Source organism: Lemur catta, chromosome 10 (genome assembly GCF_020740605.2).
Source record: "Lemur catta isolate mLemCat1 chromosome 10, mLemCat1.pri, whole genome shotgun sequence".
In the NCBI taxonomy this organism is placed as follows: domain Eukaryota; kingdom Metazoa; phylum Chordata; class Mammalia; order Primates; family Lemuridae; genus Lemur; species Lemur catta.
The window spans coordinates 60,295,106-60,318,250 of NC_059137.1; the positions used below are offsets into that span (position 1 = coordinate 60,295,106).

The window sequence follows — 23,145 nt, forward strand, 5'->3', positions numbered from 1 at the left end:
GGGTTTCTTTTTAAAAAATCCATCTGGAATTTTAATTGGGATGCGTGGAATATACAGACTAATTCAAAGGGAATTGATACCTTTATAACATAAAGTCATCCTAATCAAAATCATGAATGTCTTTATATTTTATTATTAGGGTTTTAAACTTTTCTTTGTGGAAACTTACTGTTTTGCTGGTTAAGGTAATGCTTAATACCTTTTTTTTTTTTTTTTTAGCTATTGTAAATTCTTGTGAATTATATTTTCTAGCTAGTGACTACTGGATAGAGAAATGCGGTTGATTTTTATAAGTTGATCTTTATCCAGTAGCCATGCTGAACTGTCTTCATAGTTCTAAGAGTTTGTTGATTCTGTAGGTTTTTCTATTATTTGCAAATGATAGTTTTATCACTTCCTTTCTAAACCTTATACCATCCTTTTTTTTTTTTTTATTCCATATAGCATTGGCCAGGTCCTCTAGTGATGTTATATAATGGTGATAGTGGGATTTCTTGTTTTGTTTCCAATCTTAAAGGGCACTCCTTTAGTATAATGTTTGTAGGTTTATGGTATGTAATCCTTACCAAGATAAAGAAGCTTGCTAAGAGGTGTTTTTTTAATTGTACAAGTAGGGCTGAACTTTATTAAGGTCTTTTGGGGGGCATCCTTTGCATAGTCATATGATTTGTTTCTTTTATTAATTAGTTCAGCAAATACTTACTAGGTACCCAGAAAGTATCAGGCACTATTTTAGTCCCTTGGGTTATATAGTGGACAAAATAGGCAAAGATCCCAGGCCTCATGGAGCTTACATAAGTAATAAGCATAATAAGTAAAAATTAGAAGGTAATAAGAGCTACAGAAAAATAAAAAATGAAACAGGATAAGGGAAATCAAGAGTGCAAGGGGTTAGAAGGTGGGGTATAGTAATAAATTGTGTGGTCAGGGTAGACCTTATTGATAAAAGGTGAGATTGAGAAAGGAGACGGTAAGGCAATTAGCCAAGTGGATATCTGGGAAAAGTGTGTTGAGGCAGAGAAAACAGCAAAACAAAGACACTTCAGCCTGGTGTATACAGGGAACAGCAAAGAGACCAAGTGTAGATCAGAGAAAGTGAGAAGAAAGTAGTAGAGGGTAAGCAAAGAAGTAACAGGCAGACATGGGATAAAATAAGGTCTTTTAGACAATTTTAAGGATTTTGTCTTTGAATGATGCACGGAGTCATTACAGATTTTTGATCAGAGGAGTGACATAATTGACATTTTTAAATGGATTGGTCTGGCTACTGTGTTGAGAATAGACGGTAGGGAGGCAAGAGTAGAAGCAGAGAGGCCTGTTAGGGCAGGTTAGAAATGATATCAGCTGGATAAGGATGATAGTAGTGAGGCAGTGAAAACTTTTATATTCTAGATATATTTGGGTAGATTTGGTGAGATATGAGGAAAGAAACAGAAATCAAGAATGACTCTAAAACATTTTTTAAAAATGATTCTAAAGTTTTTGTGTGTGGAACACCTAGAAGGATGGGATTGCCATCAACTGAAATAGGAAAGGCCTCAGGTGGAGCAGGTTTGGAAGACAATATCAGTAGTTCAGTTTTGGACATGTTGAGTTTGAAAAGTTCAGGTGGAGTTTTAAACGTGAGTTTGAACTGGAGTGGAGATGTTTAGTAGGAATTAGGATATATGAATCTGGAATTTGGAAGAGAAATCTTGTTTGAAGATAGAAATTTAGAAGGCATTGCTATGTAAATTATTTTTTGAGCCACAAGACTGGAGAAGATCACTAAGAGTGTAAGTATAGATAGAAAAGAGTACCAAGGATTGAGCCCTCAGAGACACTGACATTAAAAATTTGAGGGGGGAAGAACTTGAGATACCACTTCACATCCATTAAGATAGCTATAATCAATATTAATATCAAGTGTTGGTGAGGATGTGGGGATATTAGAATCCTTGTCTATCAGTGATGAGATTGTAAATTGGTGCAGCCACTGTGAAAAAGTTTGGCAGTTCCTCAAAAAGTTAAATAAAATTACCGTATGATCTAGCAGTTCCATTCCTAGGTATATACTCCAAAGAATTCAAAACATATCTTCATACAAAAACTTGTATATGAATACTCATAGCAGTGCTATTCATAATAGACAAAAAGTGGAAATCACCCAAATGTCTGTCAACTGATGAAGGGATAAACAAAATGAAAAATCATTCAGACATGAAAGAAGTATTGACACATGCTACAACATGGATGAACCCTGAAAACAGTATTCTAAGTGAAAGAAACCAGAAACAAAAGGCCACCACATATTGCATGCTTTCATTTACAGGAAATATATGGAATAGGTGAATCCATAGAAACAAGCCAGGGGCTGGAGGAGAGGGAAGTGGAAGTGACTGCTAACGGGTATGGGGTTTCTTTTTGGAGTGATAGTAATGTTCTGGAATTAGTGGTGATAGTTGCACAACCTTGTGTATATATACTAAAAATCACTGAATTGTATATTTCAAAATGATGAATTTTATAACATGTGAATGATATCTTAATAAAAAATGTTAGTACAAAAAATATACAAAGGTTCATAAGCCCTTTCATAGTAAAACATTACAACTGTTTTAGTTTAAAAATATATTACTTTAATAACCATACTTTCTATCCTTTATTTAAAATGTGATTACTTGTTTTTTAATGATTAGCTAGTTTTGTATTACAATATTAAGTTTTCATCTAAAGAAAGATCTTAAGGAGGATTTTTTTTCTCTCAACAGTGTCTACCTCTGTCTCTCAGGAAGAAGCAATAAACAGTTGGGAAATGCACTCACTGCCCGGGTATCAGTATAAAAAGGTGAAATCACCCTCTGATAAAACAAGAGAATTTTCCTCCTCACAGGATATCAATCAATATATTCATGAGAGTGTAAAATTTCAGAAGAAAAGTACAAACAAAATTAAAACCTTGAACAATTTGTTTTGGGGTAATCATCCCCAAAGAAAACGCAGAGGATATTCAGAAAAGTGTTGTCATAGAGGATGTACAAAAGAAGAACTTAGCATTGCATGTCTTCCATATATTGACTATAAAAACTTAAAGGAAAAAGGATCATCACTTGTAACTGAGATATACTAACCATCATAGGAATTATACTAATTTAATAAAAGTTTAATAAATTTATTTTACTTTTTTATTTTTTGGTAGTTATGCTTATAGGTGATATGCTGTGACCACTATCTGAATGTACTTGCAAGCATTGGACAATACCTTATGATGGTAATAGGAATCTTAGAATTTTCTTTGGTGATCCTAATTTTTTCCTTATTTTTCATATTTTTTAAGATGTTACTGGAGGTGGTATGATCCGTATAAACATCTAAGAATTATCTGTTCATTTCTTGTCATTATGGTTGAAACTCTCTTAAGCTGCATATAAGTTCTGCATTCCATCTGTATGACATACAGCTGATGCCCATGACTATTAGACTTACTCCAGAATGCCAATACATCTGTTCCACCAACTTAAAAATAACTAACCAACCTATCACACTTGGTAGGAGCTTTTGTACTGTATTAATAGGTACACTTTTAATTCCTTGACTTTTATTATAGTAGCTGGTCAGATTCTCTTCACAATTTCTACTGAGGACTGAAAAGAGAGTTCATCGAATGTTTGTTTTTAGGTTGTAAAATCTCTCCAAAATACCGTGTTTGCTTTGAAAATACTGATACAATATGAATCAACACATAATTCTCAATATTGCCAGTGGTAATAGAATTCAATATAAATGGAATCAAACAGTACATACTGTTGTGTCTGGCTTATTTCACTTAACATAAGGTTTTTGAGATACATCCATATTGTTGCATGAATCAGTAATTTGTTCCTTTTAATTCTTCATAGTGTTCCATTCTATTAGGAATAAAGCTGCTATGAACATTGATGGACAAGTTTTAGTGTGGACATATGTTTTTATTTCTCTTGGGTAAATATATAAGAATGTAAACAATATGGTGTATGGTAAGTATAAATTTAATTTGTAAGAAATTGTCAAATTGTTTTCCAAAGTGAGCTCCAGTTGCTGTGTATCCTCACCAACACTAAGTATTGTCAGCCTTTTTAATCTTAGCCATGCTAGTGAATGTTATACTATCTCACTGTGGTTATAATTTATATTTCTCTGATGACTGATAATGTTGAGCTGCTTTTCATATGCTTACTGACCATTCATATACTTTCTTCTATAAAATATCTGTATAAATATTTTGCTTTTTTGCCTATTTTTAATTGGTTTCTTTATAGTAATAAATTACAAGTAGTCTTTATAGATTCTGGATACAAGTCCTTTGTTGGATATATGCATAACCAATATTTTCTCCCACTCCATGACTTGCTTTGTTATTTTTTAAACAGTGTCCTTAGAAGAGCAGACATTTTTTAAGTTCAGTTTGTCAGTTTTTTCCTATTTGTAATTCATTGTGTTTTATATCTAAGAAATTTTTGCTTTTTTCAAGTTCAAGATTTTTCCCAAGTCGTCTTCTAATTTTATAGCTTTAGCTTTTAGCTTTTATGTTAGGTCTGTGATACATTTGAGTTCATTTTTGTGTATGGTGAAACAGGAGGCAGGGTCTATTTTTTTTCCCAAATACCTAACCAGTAGGTCCAGCAAATTTATCGTAAAGACTATTTCTTCATCCAGTCATCTTGGCATGTCTTACAAAAATCAATTCACAATATATATGAGTGGGTTTATTTTTGATACTCTATGCTGTTCCATTAATCTATACAATTTATCTTTATGTCAGTATCACACTTTCTTGATTACTATAGTTTTATATTAAGTCTTGAAATCAGACAGTGAATTCTCCAAACTTTATCTTCTTTTTCAAAATTCTATCGGCTATTCTTGGTCCTTTGTATTTCCATATAAATTTTAAAACCAGTTAATTTTACAAAATTTTGCTGGGATTATCATAGGGATACATAGAATCTGCAGATCAATTTGAAGAAAATTGAGTCTTCGAATCCATGGACATGGTGTATTTTTCAATTTTCGTGGATCATCTTTAAGTAATATTTTATAGTTTTTAGTGTACAGTTGTTACACATATCTTGTTAGATGTATGCCCTAAATATTTTATATTTAATGCTATTGTAAATGGGTTTTTTTCATCCTTTTATTTATTTTCTTTTTCTTTTTTTAATTTCAGAACATTACAGGGGTACAAATGTTTGCTTCCATGGATTCCTTTTGTACTGCTTGAGTCAAATTTATAAGTGTGCCCATCACCCAGATAGTTTATATAACACCCCTTAGGTATGATTTCACCCATCCTTTTTCCCCCCTCCCACTTGCATGATTTCCATGGAGTTTTACTTCCATCTGTGCACTTTAGTGCTGATCGGTTAGTTCTGATTTAATAGTATGTGTGCTGTTTGCTTTTCCATTCTTGTGATATTTTACTTAGGAGAATGGTCTCCAGTTCCATCCAGATTGTTGCAAAAGGTATAATTCATATTTTATGGCTGAGTAGTACTCCATGGTATACATATACCACATTTTATTGATGCACTCATGAATTGATGGGCACTTGGGTTGATTCCACATCTTTGCAATTGTGAATTGTGCTGCAGTAAACATTCTAGTGCAAGTGTCTTTTTGATAAAATGATGTTTTTTCCTTTGGGTACATACCCAGAAGTGGGATTGCTGGATCAAATGGTGGGTCTGCTTTTAGTTCTTTGAGGAATCTCCATATGATTTTCCATAGAGGTTGTACTAGTTTGCAGTCCCACCAGCAGTGTATGTGTTCCTTTCCACATCTGCCCCAGCATCTATTGTTTTGGACTTTTTGATAAAAGCCATTCTCACTGGGGTTAGGTGATATCTCATTGTGGTTTTGCTTTGCATTTCTCTGAAGATTAGTGACATTGAGCATTTTTTCATGTGTTTATTGGTCATTAGTCTATCTTCTTTTGAAAAGCTCCTGTTCATGTCTTTTGCCCACTTTTTAATGGGGTTGTTGGATTTTTTTCTTGCTGATTTGCTTGAGTTCTTTGTGGATTCTGGTTATTAGCGCTTTATCAGATGTTTATTCTCCCATTCTGTAGATTGCCTGTTGGCTCTGTTGATTATTTCCTTGGCTGTGCAAAAGCTTTTTATTTATTTTTTATTTTTATTTTTTGCATGCAGATGTAGTTTATTATTGCTGTATAGTGTATGTACCATTGCACAAATATACCTGATGTAATTCTTTATTCTACTGTTGGAATTTGGATTGCTTCCAGTTTGGGGCTATTATGAATAATGTTACCATGAAAATTCTTGTACATGTCTTTTGATGCATATGTGCATATTTCTACTGGATATATACTTGGGATTAGAATTTCTGAGTCGTAGAATATATGTAAGTTTAAGTTTAGTGGATAATACCAAGCTGTTTTCCAAGTAATTGTACCAAAGTACAGTCCTGCCAACAATGTATGAGTGTTACAATAACTACATGACTCTGCCAACACTTGCTATTGCCAATCTTGTTAATTTTACTCTGATAGATGTGTAGTAGTGTTTCATTGTGATTTTAGTTTCTATTTCTTTGATTACTAATAAAGTTGATCATTTTTGTATGTTTACTGGCCACTGAATTATCCTCTCTGAGAAGTATCTTTCTCACCCACTTTTCTATTGTCTTTTTATTGACTTTTAAGGCTCTTTATATATTTCAGATTGAGTCTTTGTCACTTTATATGGATGAGAAATAACTTCTTTGTGTGTATTTTTTTCCTCCTCATGCTCTTTTCTGATGAGAAGTTCCTAATTTTAGTGTAGTCCAATTTATCGATCCTTTCTTTCATGGTTAGTACTTTTGTGTTCTTTTTAAAGAATTTTTGTTTTTCTCCCAAGTCCATGGAGATTATATTCTATATTTTTATATAAAGCAGCTTTATACAATGCAGTTGTCTTTCACTTTTAGATATACAAGCCACCTGAAATTAATTTTTGTATATGCTGTGGTGTAAAGGTCAACTTTTGGCTTTTCCATACAAATATCCAAATGTTCCAACATCATTTATAGATACGATTGTCCTGTTTTCACTATTCTGTAGTGTCAGAACTCAGTGCTCATATGTGCATGGTATTTTCTGGACTGTCTTCTGTTCCATTGCTCTGTTTGACTGTCTTTGTGCTAATGTTGCACTGTCTTAATTATTAAAACTTAATGGTTTGTCCTTCTACTTTTTTATTCTTCTTTAAAAAGTGTCCTGGCTTCTTGTTTTTTTTTCCACTGGGAGCTTTAAGTTTATTAACTGAAATAGATTTTTAAAAAATTGTTTTTATTTCAGCATATTATGGGGGTACAAATGTTTAGGCTACATATATTGCCCTTGCCCCACCCGAGTCAGAGCTTCAATAGTGCCCATCCCCCAGATGGTGCATACTGTACGTACCCATTAAGTGTGTATATACTTATCCCCTCCTTCCCCCTCCCATCTGCCCGTCACGCAATGAATGTTATTACTATATATGCACTTAAGTGTTGATCAGTTAATACCAATTTGATGGTGAGTATGTGTGGTGCTTGCTTTTCCATTCTTGGGATACTTAGTAGAATGGGTTCCAGCTCTATCCAGGATAATACAAGAGGTGCTATATCACCATTGTGTTTTGTAGCTCAGTAGAACTCCATGGTATACATGTACCACATTTTATCAATCGATTCATGTATTGATGGGCACTTGGGTTGTTTCCACATCTTTGCTATTGTGAATTGTGCTGCTATAAACATTCTAGTGCAGATGTCTTTTTTATAGAATGTCTTTTGTTCTTTTGGGTAGATGCCCAGTGATGGGATTGCTGGATCAAATGGTAGTTCTACTTGTATCTCTTTGAGGTATCTCTATATTGCTTTCCACAGAGATTGTACTAGTTTGCAGTCCCACCAGCAGTGTAGGAGTGTTCCTATCTCTCTGCATCCATGCCAACATTTATTGTTTTGGAACTTTTTGATAAAGGCCATTCTCACTGGGGATAAGTGATATCTCATTGTGGTTGATTTACATTTCCCTGATTAGCATTTTTTCATATGTTTGTTGGCCATTAGTCTATCTTCTTTTGAAAAGTTTCTGTTCATGTCCTTTTCCCACTTTTTGATAGAGTTGTTTGATTTTTTCTTCCTGATTTCCCTGAGTTCTATATAGATTGTAGTTATCAGCCCTGTATTGGATGTGTAACATGTGAATATTTTCTCCCATTCTGTAGGTTGTCTGATTGCTCTCATGATAGTTTCCTTGGCTGTGCAGAAGCTTTTTAATTGAATCAGATCCCTTTTTATTTATTTTTGTTGTTGCTGTGATTGCCTTTGGGGTCTTCGTAAATTCTTTCCCTAGTCCAATATCTGTAAGAGTTTTTCCAACATTTTCTTCTAGAAGTCTTATTGTTTCATGTCTTAGATCTAAGTCTTTTGGAACTAGAAAAGAAGGAGCAAACCAAACCCAAACCCAGCAGAAGAAGAGAAATAACGAAGGTCAGAGCAGAACTAAATTAAATAAACAAAAAATAATACAGAAGATTAATGAAACAAAAAGTTGGTTCTTTGAAAAGGTAAACAAAATTGATAGACCTCTTGCTAGATTATCCTCTTGCTAGAAATCAGAAAGGACCCAAATAAGCTCAATCAGAAGTGAAAAAGGAGATACTACAACTGATGCCACTGAAATACAAAATATCTGTGAATACTATAAAAATCTCTATGCATATAAAGTTAAAAACATTGAGGAAATGGGCAAATTCCTGGAAATATAACCTACCAAGTCTCAATCAGGAAAAAATAGAACTCCTGAATGGACTAATTACAAGCAATGAAATTGAAGCAGCCATTTAAAAATCTTACAACAAATAAAACTCCCAGACCAGATGGTTTCACAGCTGAATTTTATCAGACCTACAAAGGAGAATTGGTAGGCATATTGCAGAAATTATCTCATAACATTGAAGAGGAAGGAATCCTCCCCAACTCATTCTACAAAGCCCGCATCACCTTGATACCAAAGCCAGGGAAGGACACAACAAAAAAAGAAAACTATAGACCAGTATGTCTTATGAATATAGATGCAAAAATTCTCAACAAAATTCTAGCCAACCAAATTCAGCAGCACATCATAAAAATAATCTACCACGATCAAGTGGGCTTCATCCCAGGGATGCAAGGATGTTTCAACCTACATAAATCCATAAATGTTGATTCACCACATAAACAGAAGCAAAAACAACGATCATATGAGCATCTCAATAGATGCAGAAAAAGCATTCAACAAAATTCAGCATTCTTTTATGATAAAACTCTTAACAAAATAGGCATAGATGGAACATACCTCAAAATTATAAAAGCCATATACAACAAACCCACAGCCAACATCATACTGAATGGGGAAAAGTTGAAAGCATGCCCATGTTTCAGTATTTACCAGATAGCTTTCTTTTAGTAATTTCTAATTTGAATATGTTGTTGATAGAGAATATTATTTTAATCTTTTAACATTTCTTGAGAACCATTTTATGATCCAGTGTATGCTCCATGTGATTAGTCCATGTGTACTTGAAACAAACATGTACTCTGCTGTTGCTTGATGGAATGTTCTATAAATGTCAATTAGGTCAAGTTGGTTGATAGTGTTATTCATTGTTCTACATCTTTACTGATCTTGCTGTCTTCTTCTTCTGTCAATTAGGGAGAGAAAGGTGATGAAATTTCTATAATAATTGATTTATCTATTTGTCCTTTGAGGTTGTTTACTTTCCGTTCATTCATTTATTCATTTTTCATGTATTTCACAATTCTGTTGCTAGGTGCATGTCTTTTGAGATCCTTGGGTCATTATAATGTCTCTTTTTATTACTAGTAATATTCCAAATATTAATATAGCCATTCCAGCTTATGATTAGTGTTTCTATCATGTATCATTTTTTTCACTTTTATTTTGAACCTATTTGCATCTTCATATTTAAAATTGGTTTCTTATAAACAGCATGGTGTTGGTTCTTGCTCTTTTGTCACGTTCACAATATATGCTTCTTTGGAGTGTTTAATTTTTGATTGATGTAATTATCAATTATAGTATAAAAAGTATACTGGTGATGGTTTGGGTTTAAATCTATAATCTATATTTTTTTCCTGATGTTTTCTCTTTTTTGTTGCATGCTATTGGGTTGAATTTTTTTTTTTTAATTTATTTCAGCTCTTCATGGGGGTACAAAAGCTCAGGTTATATACACTGTCCGTGTCCCGCCCATCCCCCTGAGTCAGAGCCTCAGGCGTGTCCATTCTCCAGACAGTGCGCCTGGCATTCACCATGTAGTCATACCTCCATCCCCTCCCCCCCACCTCCCTGAGTCAGCACCTTCAAGCATTACCATTCCCCAGACGGTGCGCAACGCACTCATCATGTAGGCATACATCCATCCCCTCCCCCCACCCCCCGCCCCCGTCTCAGTCTGATATCCAATTGGTATCCTTCCCCAATGTGCATTTAGGTGATGATCAGGGAAACCAGTTTTCTGGTGAGTACATGTGATGCTTGGTTTTCCATTCTTTGGATACTTCACTTAATATAATGGGTTCCAACTCTCTCCAGGAGAACCAAAGAGATGTCGTATCATCGTTATTTCTTATAGCTGAGTAGTACTCCATGGTATACATATACCACAGTTTACTAATCCATTCGTGGATTGATGGGCACTTGGGTTGTTTCCACATCTTTGTGACTGTGAATTGTGCTGCTATAAACATTCGGGTACAGGTGTCTTTGTTATAGAATGACTTTTGTTCTTCTGGGTATATGTCCAATAATGGGATTGCTGGATCAAATGGTAGGTCTACTTGAATCTGTTTAAGGTGTCTCCATAATGCTTTCCACAGGGGTTGCACTAGTTTGCATTCCCACCAGCAGTATATGAGTGTTCCTGTCTCTCCGCATCCATGCCAACATGTGTTGTTTTGGGATTTTTTGATAAAGGCCATTCTCACCGGAGTTAAGTAGTATCTCATTGTGGTTTTGATTTGCATTTCCCTGATTATTAGGGATGTTGAGCATTTTTTCATACTTTTTTAGCCATTCTTATATCTTCTTTTGAAAAATTTCTATTCATGTCATTTGCCCACTTTTTGATAGGATTGATTTTTTCTTGCTGATTTTCCTGAGTTCTAAATAGATTCTTGGTGTAGTATGTGAAAATTTTTTCCCATTCTGTAGGCTGTCTGTTTATTTTTGTGACTATTTCTTTGGCTGTGCAGAAGCTTTTTAATTTAATCAGGTCCCATTCATTTATTTTTGTTGTTGCTGTGATTGCCTTAGGGGTTTTCTTCATAAATTCTTTGCCTAGATCAATGTCTGTAAGAGTCTTTCCTACATTTTCTTCTAGAATTCTAATCGTTTCCCATTTAAGGTTTAAATCTGTTATCCACCGTGATTTGATTTTTGTGAGAGGTGAAATCTGTGGGTCCTGTTTCAGTCTTCTACATGTGGCTATCCAGTTTTCCCAGCACCATTTATTGAATAGGGATTCTTGTCCCCAGAGTATGTTTTTGTCTATTTTGTCAAAGATTAGATGGCTATATGAGGATGGTTTTATATTTGGGTTTTCTGTTCTGTTCCACTGGTCTGTGTCCCTGCCCTTGTGTCACTACCAGGCAGTTTTAAGAACCACAGCTTTGTAGTATAGTTTGAAGTCTGGCAAATCAATACCTTCCATTTTGTTTTTGTTGCTTAAAATTGCTTTTGCTATACGGGGTCTTCTCTGATTCCATACAAAGTGTATAATTATTTTTTCTAAATCTGTGAAAAATGACGTTGGTAATTTAATAGGAATTGCACTGAATCTATAGATTACTTTGGGTAGTATAGACATTTTAACAATGTTGATTCTTCCAATCCATGAGTATGGTATGGATTTCCACCTATTTACGTGTTCTGCAATTTCCTTCCTTAGTGTTTCATAGTTCTCTTTATAGAGGTCCTTTACCTCTTTAGTGAAATATATTCCTAGATATTTTATTTTCTTTGTTGCTATTTTGAAAGGTATTGAGTCCTTAATTTGGTTCTCCGATTGAATGGTATTGGCATATATGAATGCCTCTGATTTGTGTGTATTGATTTTGTAACCCGAGACTTTACTGAATTCATTAATTAATTTCAGGAGTCTCTTGGTTGAGTCCTTGGGGTTTTCCAGATACAACATCATGTCATCAGCGAAGAGTGAGAGTTTGATCTCTTCTGTCCCTATTTGGACACCTTTGATTCTGCTCTCTTGTCTGATAGCTCTCGCAAGGACTTCCAATACTATGTTGAAAAGTAATGGGGACAGTGGGCAGCCTTGTCTGGTTCTAGTTCTGAGTGGGAATGCTTTCAATTTTTCCCCATTCAGTATGATGTTGGCTGTGGGTTTGTCATATGTGGCTTGTATCATTTTTAGGTAGATCCCATTTATGCCTATTTTGTTAAGTGTTCTTATCATAAAAGGGTGTTGAATTTTGTCAAATGCTTTTTCTGCATCTATTGAGAGGATCATATGGTCTTTATTTTTGCTTCTATTTATGTGGTGAATTACATTTATAGATTTTCGTATGTTGAACCACCCCTGCATCTCTGGGATGAAGCCTACTTGGTCGTGATGAATTATTTTTTTAATAAGCACTTGGATACGATTTGCTAGGATTTTATTGAGAATTTTTGCATCTATGTTCATGAGAGAAATTGGTCTGTAGTTTTCTTTTTTTGTTGCATCCTTTCCTGGTTTTGGTATCAATGTTATATTGGCTTGGTAAAATGTGTTGGGGAGAATTCCATCCTTTTCGATATTGAAGAATAGTTTGTGTAGGATGGGCACCAGTTCATCTTTGTATATGTGGTAAAATTCAGGTGTGAATCCATCTGGACCAGGGCTTTTCTTTTTGGGAAGGTTTTTTATTGCTGTTTCAATTTCAGTTCTTGATACTGGTCTATTCAAGAATTCTATTTCTTCCTGATTGAGCTTGGGAAGGCTGTATGTTTCTAAAAGTTTGTCCATTTCCTCCTCGTTTTCCAATTTGTGTGCATAAAGATTTTTGTAAAATTCATAGATGATGTCATGTATCTCTGTGGCATCGGTCATGATTTCTCCTTTCATGTTCCTGATGGAAGTTATTAGAGATTTTTCTTTTCTGCTCTTGGTTAGTCTAGCCAGTGGTGTGTCTACTTTATTTATCTTTTCAAAGAACCAACTTTTTGTTTTATTAATTTCCTTTATAGTATTTTTGTTGTCCTTTTCATTTAATTCTGATTTGATCTTAATAATTTCTCGCCTTCTGCTGGGTTTGGGGTCAGTCTGTTCTTCTTTCTCCAGCTCTTTGAGTCTATTCATTAAGTTGTCTATTTGTAAGTTTTCTGTCTTTTTGAAATAGGCATTTATGGAAATGAATTTTCCTCTCAGGACTGCTTTAGCTGCGTCCCATCGATTTTGATAAGTTGTGTCACCTTTGTCATTTAATTCAAAGAATGTTTTGATTTCTGACTTGATTTCTTCCTTTACAAAATTGTTATTCAGGAGAAGGTTGTTTAGCTTCCATGACTTTGAGTAGGAATGAGAGTTCCTGTTAGGGTTCATTATTACTTTTATTCCACTGTGATCTGAGAAGATGCATGGTATGATTTCTATTTTCTTAAATTTTTTAAGACATGCTTTATGTCCTAGGATATGGTCAATCTTAGAGAATGTCCCGTGAGCTGATGAGAAGAATGTATATTCAGTGGATTTCGGGTAGAATGTCCTGTAGATGAATTTTTTTAAAATTGCATTTTATGTCTTCTTGTGGCTATTTAGCTGTTTATCTTAATGTTGGTTTTTAGTGGTTGCTTTAGGGTTTACAATATACATCTGTATTTCAGATTACCTTCAGACAATAATATATCATTTCACATGCAGTTCAGGACCTTTATAATAGCCACTCCCATCTTTTCTGGTATTTGTGTTATACCTTTTATTGCTACATATATTATAAACTATGCAAAACATTTTTATTTTGTTAAACAATTTTTTATTCATACACTTTAAATGAGATTACCATTGCATACGTTATTTTTTTCACCCAATTTTTACATTAAGCCAATGTCTATTATGTAGCATTAAAAAATCTCATACTAAAGTATAGCAGTTTATAGTCCAGTTTAGACTCTAACTGACTAGAATCACTTTCTGACTGCTTTCATTAAGTCTTTTTACACTATAAACTCATCAGCATGAATTGTAAAAATACTTGCTTCAGTGAAAACATTTTTTAGGTCTGCTCCATTAAAATTATCTGAAAGCTTCATGCTGCTTCCAGTAATCGATTTCATCATGCTTTGTAATGGTATCTCCATGGATTTGCCATATATCTAATCTTGTTGTTCATTTAGAACAATCATTGATTGATTATTCTTCAATCAGTATATATTCTTCTATTTACCTGGGGACAGCAAAGCAGGATCTACTGTACTTGGCTGTTTGTAGCCATGATCATTTTAGATTTATGCAGAGTATCATATCCATCCATTTGATTAACTCCATTAAAGTTCTCTGAATCTATCAGCTGAAGTACTTTCAGAAAACCAGTGTCCACCAAAGGCATCTATTTTATCTGTAAGAATGATGCATACATAGCTGTGATTCCTGGCATAAATATTTCCCTGAGAAAATGGGTACTTTCACCAATATAGTTGTCTATAATAGAACTAGATATAACATTTAAGAAAGCAGTCCAGCTGGTTAAGTCCATCAGCTCGTCAGTATTTTTCCTGTACCTGATTGTCCACATAACAAACGGCCTTTTAGCAGTATTATCACTATATGTTGGAATAATTCTAGGTTTGTAAGAGGTAGTTCTATTACATATCTTAATTCCCTGATCTGTTATGATAACCCCTTCAATCTCAGAGTAAGAAATATTCCCAGTGTGAGGGACATGCTATAAACTAGTGGATTTTGGCAAATACCAACATAATCATATCCAAAGCAACTCTTGTAACTGGCTTAAGCTTACTTTTTTTAGCTATCAGTGACAATCTACAATGTATCTTGGCCCACTTGTAGCTTTAACAATGGATTTTTATTCAATTAATTTCTTAAGTACTTCACTCCCAATCTGCCCAACATTTTGTAGAGCCCTTAGAACATTTTCAAGACTTTTTATACTGTTCAGTACATTCTTTTAGCTCCATTAGCTATTTAAGACACCTGATCGCCTTGTGCTCCAGCAGCTTTTGTGTGATAATCTTGAAGATCACTATCTCTATGGTCTGCCTCAATGAGATGCCATAACTCATACAGGATGCTATATAAAGGGGCTGCTCATATAGAGAATGGCTATGGCCACTGGGGTGGGGGAAGAGGTAGACATAGGAGGAGAGCAGCACTGGGTAGGAGGGGGATAGATGGCCCTGCCCATTCCAATTATTTTTTAAGGTAATCAAAAAGAGGAAAGAATATATTTTATATTTGCCCTCATAGTCACCATTTCTGGATCTCTTCATTCCTTTATTGTAGAATCAAGCTTCCATGTGGTATAACGTTTTTTTCTGTCTGAAGAACTTGTAGTAAAAGTAAGGTAATGATGAATTCTCTCAGCTTTTGATTTTCTGAAAAGTGTTTATTTTGGATGATATTTTATAGAAAATAAGTCTTTACGTTGGAGGATATTTTTATTTTGGAAGACATTTTATATAATTCTAAGTTAACAGTTTATGATGTGCCTCATCTGGCTTTATTTTCATTTCTGCTTAGGGTTCATGATCTTCTTTAATCTCTGGGTTTATTGTTTGGAATTTAGAAAAATTTCAGTCATTAATTCTTCAAAGAATTTTTTAATTCCCCTCTCCTTTTTATTCTGTCCCTCCAATGTGTATATTATACTGCTTGACAGTAACCCACAGGTTAATGAAGTTCTGTTTGTTTGTTTCTCATTTCTTGTACATCTTTTTCTCTTTGTGTTTCAGTCAGATAGCTTCTATTGTTGGAACTGTCATACAACTTGCTTCATTTGTTTCCCTTCTCTTAGGGATCACAGTCTCAGGTATTATCTAATGTCTGAATTTAGGTGTTTCATATGTTTTGTCTGGTTCTCTAGTTGTGCATAGGGTAAGGGCAAGTCTGGTCCAGGTTCCTCCATCTTGGCAAAAGCAGAAGTCTCAGCTTCATTGCTAAGGAAATAGTAACCAAACTAGACATGGGAGTACCATCAAATTACCAGTCCCAGCCAGTAATTTCACTTCAAACTTCAGTGGAAAAAGAGTTCATCAGAGGAAAATGTTCTCATGTTTCCACTACCAAACTTACAAAGCTATCTGTATTTATCCCCATTTTACCATATTCCCTCTAGTGAAATTGTAGAAGTATTGCCAATCTATTAAAGACTCATTTCTTTTCTTGTGCTCTGGATCCCATTTAGGATTTCACTCCTTTCATAATTCTGTCCCCTGTATCATCAGTGTCTCTCTCTCTCTCTCTCTCTCTCTCTCTCTCTCTGACTTACCCCCATCAGCATATAAACTTGGTGTAACATCTCCCAACTAAAACACAAGAATCCTCTCTTCATGCGCACATTATGCTATCATGTTTTCTGCTCGCCTTCATGGCAGAACTTCTGAAAACACTAGTAAACAATGACTGTCTCCACTTCCTTGCCAACCTCATAACCCCTCCAATCCAATCCATCTGGAAGCTGTCCTTCAGCAACACTGAATTTAACCATCAGTTCACTATGGCTAATTCCAGTGGTCAATTCACTGTATTCCTATTACTTGGTCCTTCAGTAAATAACACAGTTGACTACTTTCTACTACTAAAACACATTTTTCTATTGCTTTCATAAACCCCTCTCTCCTTGTCTTCCTCTTACTTCACTGGCATCTCCACTTGTCATCTTTCCTTGCTAACTCCTCACCCTCAATCTAACCTCTAAATGTTAAACTGTCTCAGGTCCTGATCCTCTACTTGCTTATTTTCTCTCACACTACCTTAAATTATGTTAACAATACCCATCATTTTTAAATGACTACCTACATGACATCACCACTTGGATATATCTAATAGGCATATGAAATTCTTTCTAAACTCACGTCTCCCCTCAGCTGCATCAGTAAATAGCTCAATCATCCATCTAGTTGCTCAAACCAAAACCTCAGAGACATTCCTTGACTCCTCCCTTTCTCACAACCTTCCCATCCAACCCATCAAGAGCATGCCTTTCTACTTTACCTCTCTATCATCACCTCCCTAGTTCAAACTACCAGAAGTGTTCAGGGAATGAATGGCATATAAACCAGTTTGGCTGCATTGGAAAATTATTACTGAGCAGCAGTGGAAGATAAGTCTAGGTAAAGTATGTTGGAGTGTTTTGGAGGTCTTTCAATGACAGACAGGAGCCTAGTTTAAAAGGGGAGTGGAGGGAATTACTCTTCCTGAGCATAACTCTCCTGAAAAGTGGTGCCTTTTCAATAATTTAAAATACGTTGACATAACAGCTGTTAAGATTATGATGAAAAGATTCCAATGAAAGCAGTGTAAAAGTAATACCAGGAGACGGTGGAATAAGCAGTGAAAAGAGGGTGTCTTTAAAAAAAAAACAACTAATGACCAACAAGGCAGCCAGCCCTACCCTCGCCTTCCTTCTTTTTGAAATTAAAATCTGGCTCTGCCACTGGTGACAGTCTGGGATATTGGACTTTATCCTGTCGGAAATGGGGGGAGATGGAAAGCTTTTGAGAACAATGGTTAAAACTGTACAATAGGAAGAATAACCTGACAATGATATGAAAGACAAATGAGAGAAGGTAGGAAAACTAATTAGGAGGTTATTATAATAGTCAAAACACAAAATTATAGGAAAGTATAAATGAAGAAACTGATGAAGGAAACATGGACAGAGAAGAATGGAAAAGTACAAGAGATAAAAATGAGTCAAAGGTTTTTACTCAGGAGTTCTAAGTTCTGATGACTAAAAGAAGTGTGGTATCATTATTAGGACTAAGTACATTAGGAATGGAGGCTGTTTTGTGGAGAAAATATGATGAATTCTGCCTGAGAGTTGTGATCTGATTCCTGTGAATGTTAGTTCTTATCTATGGTTTTACTTGGTATAATTCTCTTGGTCATTCGCCATCATACAAAATAGTTTTGCAATCTTGATTCTAGGTTAACACTTCCCAGGTTTTTTATTTGTTTCAAAGAGATTAAATGTCTATTTGTGATATGCATAATTGATGCTGCTTCAATTTTACCTACTACTTATTTTCTTTTACTGCAAATTCATCAGAAGTAACTACCTTTGGGAAATCTACTATTTAATGTTCTGGGTTTTTTCCTAAATATTTGCAAGTTGCCTTTGTAATGCTTTCTAAAGGTACATCCCTTCTCAACTAAAAATTCCTTGAGAATGTATCTGAACATCTTTGTTCATGAAAAGATTTACCACAGTGCCTTGTTTACTATGGGCCCTCAAAAAAGATTTTTTTAAATGATTAAGTTTATGGTTTACAACCTAGGCTCACTTCTTTAAACATAAAATAATTTAGCATGTTTTAGTATAAATTGCAGTAACCAGAGTCAGAAGACCTGGGCTCTAGCCTGGTTGTACTCGACCACATCTGTGATGCGGGCAAGTCAAGGTAAACTTTTTGGACTTAGCCTCCTCAGCTACACCATGATTTCAACTAAATCTGATTCTCTTCTAGCCCTCCAGTAATCCTCCTTCATGTAGCAAATATTGTGATAACTTTTGGAAAACATGGTTCAGTTCCTCAAGCAACCAGAGATACATGTAGACTTGAGAGTATATGACTTAAATAATACTTCTTTCTATTTTGGCCTAATACTCTGAGGCAAAGGTCACTCATCCAAGCTTTTTAAAATTTCATTTACTTCCAACTTTCTCTTGTCATCTAGCGAAAGACAAAATTATCTCCTATATTGCTCCCTCTACAAAGGCTGACTTTCTGCATTTTATCAAATTGTACAATTAAATTATTTTTGCTTGATGAACAGGATGTAGTAACCCAGTTAAAAATACATTCAAATAATTTCCACTGGGAACGGAAATGATTTTGTCATCTGGTTACCTAGGAAATATAACCATGGATCGTTACAGAAGCTTATCTAGTTTATTTCTGCTTTATATGTGTGTTGCCAAAGCTGTGAAAGGCAGCATAGTAAAGTGGTTATGAACTCTGGTACTGGAGTCAGACTGCTTGCATTGAAATTCTAGCATTCCTTCTTTTTACATATGAAACTTGGGAATTTATTGTATCTTGCTAAACTTTAGTTTCCTAACACCTAAAATGAGAAAAATAATAGTATCTCCTGCATAAAGTTATATGGATAAAATGAGATAATCCACCTAAAAGGATAGTACCCCTACCCAAAGCCATCTACAGATTCAGTGGAATCCCTATCAAAATCCCAATCATGTTTTTTTTGCAGAACCTATCTTAAAATTCATATGGAACTTCAACGGACCCTAAATAGCCAATGCAGTCTTGTAAAAGAACAACAAAGTTGGAGGACTCACCCTCTTGATTTCAAAACTTTCTGTAAAGCTATAGTAATAAAAACAGTGAGGTACTGGAATAAGGACAGTCATATAGACCAATGGAATAGAACAGAAAGCACAGAAATAAACCCTGGGTATCTGGTCAGCTGATCTTTGACAAGGGTTCCAAGAATATTCAATGGGGAAAGGACAGTCTTTTCAAAAAGTAGTGCTGGGAAAACTGGATATTCACATGCAAAAGAATGAAGCTGGATCATTACTTTACACACATAGAAAAATTAACTCAAACTGGATCGAAGGCCTAAATATAAAAGCTAAAGTATGCACTTGGAAGAAAACTTAGAGAAAAGCTTCATGAAATTGGATTTGGCAATGAGATCTTGGATATGACACCAAAAAAATAGGCAACAGAAGTAAAAATAGATAAACTATAATACATCAAAATAAAACTTTTGTACATTCAAAGAAAGAACACAATCAACAACAGGAAAAGGCAACCCATAGAATGGGAGAAAATATTTGAAAATCATATATCTGATAAGGGGTTGCTATACAGAATATATAAAGAACTCCTACAACCCAACAACAAAAATTCTGATTTAAAAATGGGCAAAGGACTTAAATAGATGTTTCTCCAAAGAAGTATAAATTGCACACGAAAAGATGCTTATCATTAGAGAAAAAGAATGCAAAACCACAATGATATATACCACTTCACAAGCATTAAGACTCACAGCCAATTTATTTTAAAAAAGAATTTTTCAATCAAAGAAGAAGATACATTGTCTTCTGGGTAAATTTTATAGCACAGATATGATCTTTATTTGGCATTGTTTTTCTCTGTTTAAAGAAATGTTGACTTTTGTATATAGCAATATGACATATAGTTTTAGTATCAAAGGTACTTGATCTCCTTGTATGACCAAGAAAAAATTTTAATATGTTGCATATTATTAAAATATGCCTATGTTAAATTTTTAAGACATTATATTTTTGTATTGATTTTTATTGTTAAATATAAAAACAAGACAACAGTTCTCAGGGATGTATTTCAACTGAAAAAGACTCAATTTTTGCATCTGGTAAGGAAAACCTTTAAATTCTATAGGGATTAAAATTAGATGACTTTTTAAAAAGATTACATATCAACTAATTTCTCTGAGTTCAGATACACTATTTAGAATATTTGCTTAAAGATCTAATACTCTCACAGGTGTTCTGATACTGACATATCTATATTATTGAGGTCATTTCTGAGGTGGTGCTGGTTTGACCTATGTCCATTCAGTAAACTCTAAAGCAGTGTTCAACTCTTTTTGCATTATGCTGCCACTCCACACCCAATCTTGCTGCCAAGAACTTTTCATTTATTTATTTTTAAGAGACAGGGTCTCACTCTTCACCCCAGTTGGTGTCATCATAGCTCATTGCAGCCTTGAATTCCTGCAATCAAGCAATCCTCCTGCCTCAGCCTCCCAAGTAGCTAGAACTACAAGCATGTGCCATCATACTTGGTTTTCTTTTTCTTTTTTTTTTTTTTGAGTTTTTTGTAGAGACAGGGTCTTGCCATGTTGTCCAGGCTGGTCTTGAACTCCTGTCCTCAAGCAATTCTCCCACCTCAGCCTCCCAAAGTGCTGGGATTACAGATGTCAGCACCATCAGGATTCCTTTGCTGTATCCATAATTGGCTTATCTTACTTCTTTATTCTCAATGTGTGAATAAGATTTAGGACTTTGTCAAGAGATACCTTGGAGGTGATGTTTTCACTACTACACTCATTAACATGAGTTACCTGATACAACTTGAAAGTTGTAGGTAGCCTGCACTGTCAGTGTTAATGAGTGGGTGGATATGTAGAAAGGTAGAAAGGTCTGAAGTGGTGTACAATGGGGATGCAGTCTTTTAAAAAAAATTCCTAAAAGGAATTTCCAATTTTCCTTGTCAACAATAACCTCTACTCCTATTATCAAGAATTTCTATTAACAAATGGTAATGCACTGTTATAAAAGTAGTAAAGGAAAAAAAGTGGCACCAGGAGATTCACTCTGTCCTCAAAATTATGGATAGAAATAAGGATTTAAAACTTTTTTTTAAAAAAGAAAAACATTTTTTCTATTTTGTTTTTCCCAGAACTAGAAAAAGCAATTCTAAATTTCAAAAAGAGCCCAAATAGCCAAAGCAACCCTGAGAAAAAAAGAACAAATCTGGAAGCATTACATTACCTGACTTCCAAAGCAGCATGGTATTCATATAAATGAAGACACACAGATCAATGGACTAGAACAGACAAATCAGAAATAAAGCCATATAGCTATAACCAACGGATTTTTGACAAAGCACACAAAAAACATACACTGGGGAAAGGAAGCCTATTCAATAAATGGTGCTGGGAAAATTGGATAGCCACATGAAGAAGAATGAAACTGGATCCCTATCTCTCACCATATACAAAAATTAACTCAAGATGGAGAAAAGACTTAAATGTAAGACCTGAAACCATAAAAATTCTAGACGAAAACAGGAAAAACTCTTCTGGACATTGGCCTGGGCAAAAAATTTATGACTAAGACCCCCAAAACAAATACAGCAATAATAAAAATAAATGGGACTTAAACAAAAAAAATTCTGCACAGCAAGGGAAATATTAATAATCAACACAGTGAACAGACAACCTACAGAATTGGAGAAAATATTTGCAAACTATACATGTGACAAAGTAATATCCAGAATCTATTAATACAAAGAACTCAAACAAATCAGCAAGAACAAAACAAATAACCCCATCAAAAAGTGGGCAAAATCATGAACAGATTTTTTTCAAAAGAAGAGATATAAATAGCCAACATGTAAAAAAAAAAAAATGTTCAACATCACTAATCATCAAGGAAATGCAAATTAAAACCACAGTGAGATACCACTTTATCCCTGTCAGAATGGCCATTATTAAAAAGTCAAAAAATAATAGACATTGGCATGGATGCAGTGAAAAAGGAACACTTATATACTGTTGGTGAGAATGTATATTAGTACAACCTCTATGGAAAACAGTATGGAAAGTCTTCAAAGAACTAAAAATAGACCTGTCATTCAATCCAGCAATCCCAATACTGGGCATCTACCCAAAAAAGAAGTCATTATATGAAAAAGATACCTGCACCCAAATGTTTATTATATCACAACTCACAACTGCAAAGATATGGAATCCACCTAAGTGCCCATCAACTGATGAGTGGGTAAAGAAAATGTGGTGTATTTATACCATGGAGTACTACTCAGCCATAAAAAGGAATGAAATAATGTTTTGGTTTTTTTTTTTTTGCAGCAACTTGGATGGAACAGGAGACCCTTATCCTAAGTGAAGTATCTCAATGGAAAAACAAATACCACATGTTCTCGCTTAAAATTGGGAGCTAAACGATGGGTATACATGGTCATAAAGTGGTGTAATGGACATTGGAAACTAAGAAGGGGGGAGCGTGAGAGGGAGTGAGGTATAAAAAATTACCTATCGGATACAATGTACACTATTCTGGTGATGGGTACTGAAATCCCGGGTACTGAAATCCCTGACTTCAGTATTATATAATTCATCCATGTAACAGAAATCAATTGTA

The 23,145-nt window shown here is 34.6% G+C and overlaps 1 protein-coding gene across 2 annotated transcripts in view; it reads left to right on the plus strand.

Moving 5' to 3' along the window:
- The window catches only part of INSL6 (insulin like 6), a 28,517-nt gene extending 5,625 nt beyond the window's left edge, over positions 1-22,892 (plus strand). Inside the window, exons 2-3 of one of the 2 annotated variants that reach the window (XM_045563893.1) lie at positions 2,751-2,827; positions 22,854-22,892. In XM_045563893.1, the coding sequence (XP_045419849.1) occupies positions 2,751-2,827; positions 22,854-22,886 (110 nt within the window). In that variant the 3' untranslated portion in view covers positions 22,887-22,892. Of the gene's footprint in view, positions 1-2,750; positions 3,996-5,185; positions 5,200-22,853 lie in introns of those variants that run through there. The other variant, XM_045563892.1, reaches the window with a different exon arrangement.
- Positions 22,893-23,145: the final 253 nt, after the last annotated feature.